Consider the following 4,226-nt stretch of genomic DNA (forward strand, 5'->3'; position numbering starts at 1 on the left):
TGCTGTGCATGTATGTTAGCTTATACGTTTGTATGTGTTCCTGTATGCTTAGCTTATATGTTTGTATGTTTGAAGATACTAATATTTAATTTGTTTTCTTATTTTATGATAAGTCAAGCTAATTTACCTGCAATGAGGAGTTGTTAGACATTATTAATACTTAACTGGCGGCCTTTAAAGTTTATAACTTGCCTTGTCTCCCAAGCCAAAAGTAATCACTATTTTAGTTAGTAAAATATTTTTGACTTTAATCTGCCTGCCTGCCTGCCTTTCTGCCTGCCTGTCTGTCTGTACGAATATGTGCTGTTTGCAGGAATGTGTGTAGGCATGGTGGAGCATTTGCTTGCCCTGCCCTGTTTGCGCGTTTGAGTGAGTGCGTTGTAGTGATGATGTTGTACCAAGTGGGACAACTGCGCCACACCACACACCACTAAATAATGATCACTAAATACATTTAATTCGTTGCATTCAGATTGTGAGGATGATTCGTGCAGCAGCAAGAGGTCGTCGTCGGGAAAGAACAAGAAACGAAGGCACAGGTTAGCAGGATGGTGCACACAAATGAATAATTACTTCCTGAATTATACTGTTGTTGCAGTGAAAATGTTTTTGCCTTCCGCGAGGCAGTGACTGGGTTCGAATGCGAATGATTCCCCGCCTGCTATATGCTTATATGATGTCTTGTTTTATACGTTGTGTTGTGTTTGTAAAAACTCCCCTAACCTTCTCCATAGAATGACTTATGAATAAATAATGTACCGTGTGTGTAACAAGTGTTGGGCTCCTCTGATCATGAAGATATTTTTCTTTCGACCACTGAACCCGTCTTAATATTTTACTGAAACGTTAATCATCTTGCCAGATACCAAACATGCAACTACCAGTCAGTTACAGCATTTAATACTGCAACGAAAATTTATAAAAAACTTACCCGTTATCTGAAAGACAAATGTAAGTGAAAGTGTAAGTGAAAGTGTAAGTGAAAGTGTAAGTGAAAGTGTAAGTGAAAGATCAAAAGCTCTCGACTGCTTGAAGGGCTTACCTAAAATGAGCAGTTTTTAAATGATTGTGGCTCTTTCATAACTCATTAATTTGCATGGCATATGAAATCTCAGCAAACGTTTGAAAATATCTTGAGCAATTACTCAAAACGTTTCTTTGACGATATTTTGAAATTCAACTGATTGGTTGGTTGACTGTTAAAGGATTGGTTTGTTGACAAATGGTTGTCAAGATGTGAATGAATGTTTTAAACGATGAATGAAGCTGATTGGCTGCATTAACAAAAATTTGCTCAAATAATCATTTGACGATAAATATGGTTCGTTGACGACTCACTCACAAGCCAACCAATAAACCAACCAACCAACCAATCAACCAACCAACCGACTGACCAACCAACCAACCAACCAACAGACCAACCGACCAACCAATCAACCAACCAACCAATCAATCAACCAACCAACCAACCGACTGACCAACCAACCAACTGACCAACCAACCAACCGACCAACCAACCGACCAACCAATCAACCAACCAATCAACCACTCAATTACAGGACCATCTTCACGAGTTACCAGTTGGAAGAGCTTGAGAAGACCTTCAAGGAGGCACATTACCCTGACGTGTACCAGAGGGAGGTCCTCTCCCTCAAAACTGATCTGCCCGAAGATAGAATACAGGTGGGTCAGTGTGAGTGAGTATCCGTTGTGTATGCTACTGTGTGTTTGTATGTGTGCATGTGGTATATTTTTGTATTTGTATGTATTTGTATGTATGTGTGCATTTGTATGTGGGTTTATAGTCTTTGTTTTTTGTTTGTGCGTGTGTGTGCGTGTGAAGTGTGTGTTTAACTGTGTTTATGACATATGTATGTATGTATGTATGTATGTATGTATGTATGTATGTATGTATGTATGTATGTATGTATGTATGTATGTATGTATGTATGTATGTATGTATGTATGTATGTTAAAACCAAAACATGATGAGTGACACTGAACCGTCAAACATCAAGTAACAAATGGATTAACACTTTGATTTGTCGTTAATTGCACATGTCGGCATTCAGTTGGATATTTTCAAGCACACTGACACGCAGGAACCGCTGCAACAAGCACGAAATGTGGTTAGTTGCGAAAAACAGTTCCCTGCTGTCACCTGATCTGACGCTGATCATTTTACATATTGCCTTAAGAAATTTAAGGGTATTGGGGTCCATCGGGCCGAGAACCTCGATACATATTGGCAAGAACTCCATCGAGGGGAGGGCGTTCCCATATATTTTCATTTTCTCGTCCGCTGCCTTGGCCGCGGCCAAACCGCATTCTTTACTTGTCAGGTTTACATATCGTTCGGCAAGGATGCCAGGGACTGTAACATTCCACGCCAAACATCTGCCGGCTCTCCAAGGTATTAGTGTGCATCCGTCTGGGCGCCTACCATCATGCGCAGAAATGCCGGATGGTTCCTTGAGAAGCCTTGGAGAAGAGCCGACAAATGTATTCATTTAGCGCTGAGTGACGTAGTTGACGGCTCCCACCCAGGCGACAAACCAAACCGTGGTGCCAAAACTCGTGCGCTCCAGCGCCACATCGGCACGTGTATTTATTTTGAATGACCAGGCCAAGTCTGAAGCCAATGGCAAATCTCACAGACTCACACCTGGTGCCCACAGAGGTGTTGGGCCACGATCTCAACCACCCACAGCTGGCAACGCTGGACATGGCCAACAAACGAGCGGTGGAAAAGTCGTCGCCACATGAAGACAACAAATTTTGAAAGATTTTTTTATATTCTTCGTTCAAAATTTGGACGTGCGTACGGTCCCCCGGGGCGGACACTGGGGGAAGAATATCGCGGCACCGAAAAAACCGGTGGAGCAGGGAAGACTGCAGGTCGAGAGTGGCAGCGGCAGAAAAATCATAAACAACAGGAGCCAGCTGAACCACGCTAAGCAACCCCAGCCCACCAAATCGCACCGGCAGCTGAGCCTGGGACCAACCACTGTCGGTCACTTGAACATTGCAAATCGACGACAGGGCGTTGCGCAGGGCTCCGTCAAATTCGCCCAATTTAGAAGGGTCAATGTGTTTGGATGTACGCAGGAAGTACATTAATTTGGGCAAACTGAGGGCATTGCGGATAATAGTCAAGGCATCATAGGCCGAAAGACAGGAAACACGACCCAGGGCGAATTTAAGCTCAGAGAGCTTTTGGTCAAAAAACTTTATTTGATAATCGCCCTCGACCAAGTGTGTGCCTAAAAAACTCAGTTCTGATGCACCAACTCTGGGAATTCCAGCCAGCGCGTGTGGGACCTGAAATAAACTTTGGCAGTGAAGTTCGCATTTTTTAATGTTTAACTCTAAACCAATTGCATACGGAGTTATGCTTCAAATATTCGTAGCTATCGGCCAGAGATGGGCCGTCCGAAGCAACGCTGATATCATCCAGATAAGCGCAAACGAAAGAGGACGAAGATTTCTCTAAGAGTGGATGAAGAGTTAGTGCGAACAGCAAAGGACCAAGGGGATCACCCTGCTGTACCCCCTTGGACGATTCTACAACCCAAGAGTGGTAGCCAAGGGAAGAGACTCCGCCATAGGCAGAATGGCAAAAATTATAGATATTGGGGCAAAAAAGTTTGACAACCTCTAACATCGAGTCTCTTCTCAAGGCGTTGAAGGCATTTTTAAAGTCCAGTATGTATGTATGTATGTATGTATGTATGTATGTATGTATGTATGTATGTATGTATGTATGTATGTATGTATGTATGTATGTATGTATGTATGTATGTATGTATGTATGTATGTATGAAAAATGGCCAGCAAGCGACTGCAGATTTCTGAACTCTTGTGGTTTTTTTGCGAAAATTTAAATATCATCGAAAATGAAAAGTTTAAAAATGCAGTTGTAGAATTCTACAATTCCGAAGAAATATCTACTGCCAAAAAATTGTTACTTAATGAATTGGATATCATAAAAAAAGATAAAAAAGAAAAATTATCACTCAAACAAGGTGGAAATAAAAAAGTTGACAAGGTAGTCGAGTTAGTTGAAATATTTAAATATATTATTTCAAATGATTTACAACAAAATTTGCCGACTTTTGTTATCTTGAATCCAAGCAGAGTTCCTCGAGAAGGGTTAGATATTTTAGATATTATTCAAATAAATAATGACAAAATGGTAGAAAAATTGAATGAATTAACGGAAATGA

At 41.3% G+C, this 4,226-nt stretch overlaps 1 protein-coding gene across 1 annotated transcript in view; it reads left to right on the plus strand.

The window, feature by feature from the left end:
• Nucleotides 1–1,554: 1,554 nt before the first annotated feature.
• Nucleotides 1,555–4,226, plus strand: part of HELRODRAFT_152744 (hypothetical protein) — a gene marked incomplete at both ends in the record, with an annotated part of 11,839 nt that continues 9,167 nt past the window's right edge. Inside the window, one exon of the mRNA XM_009030238.1 lies at nt 1,555–1,683. Within this exon, the coding sequence (XP_009028486.1) occupies nt 1,555–1,683 (129 nt within the window). The remainder of the gene's footprint in view (nt 1,684–4,226) is intronic.

The sequence above is a fragment of the Helobdella robusta genome (genome assembly GCF_000326865.2).
Source record: "Helobdella robusta unplaced genomic scaffold HELROscaffold_66, whole genome shotgun sequence".
Lineage (NCBI taxonomy): Eukaryota > Metazoa > Annelida > Clitellata > Rhynchobdellida > Glossiphoniidae > Helobdella > Helobdella robusta.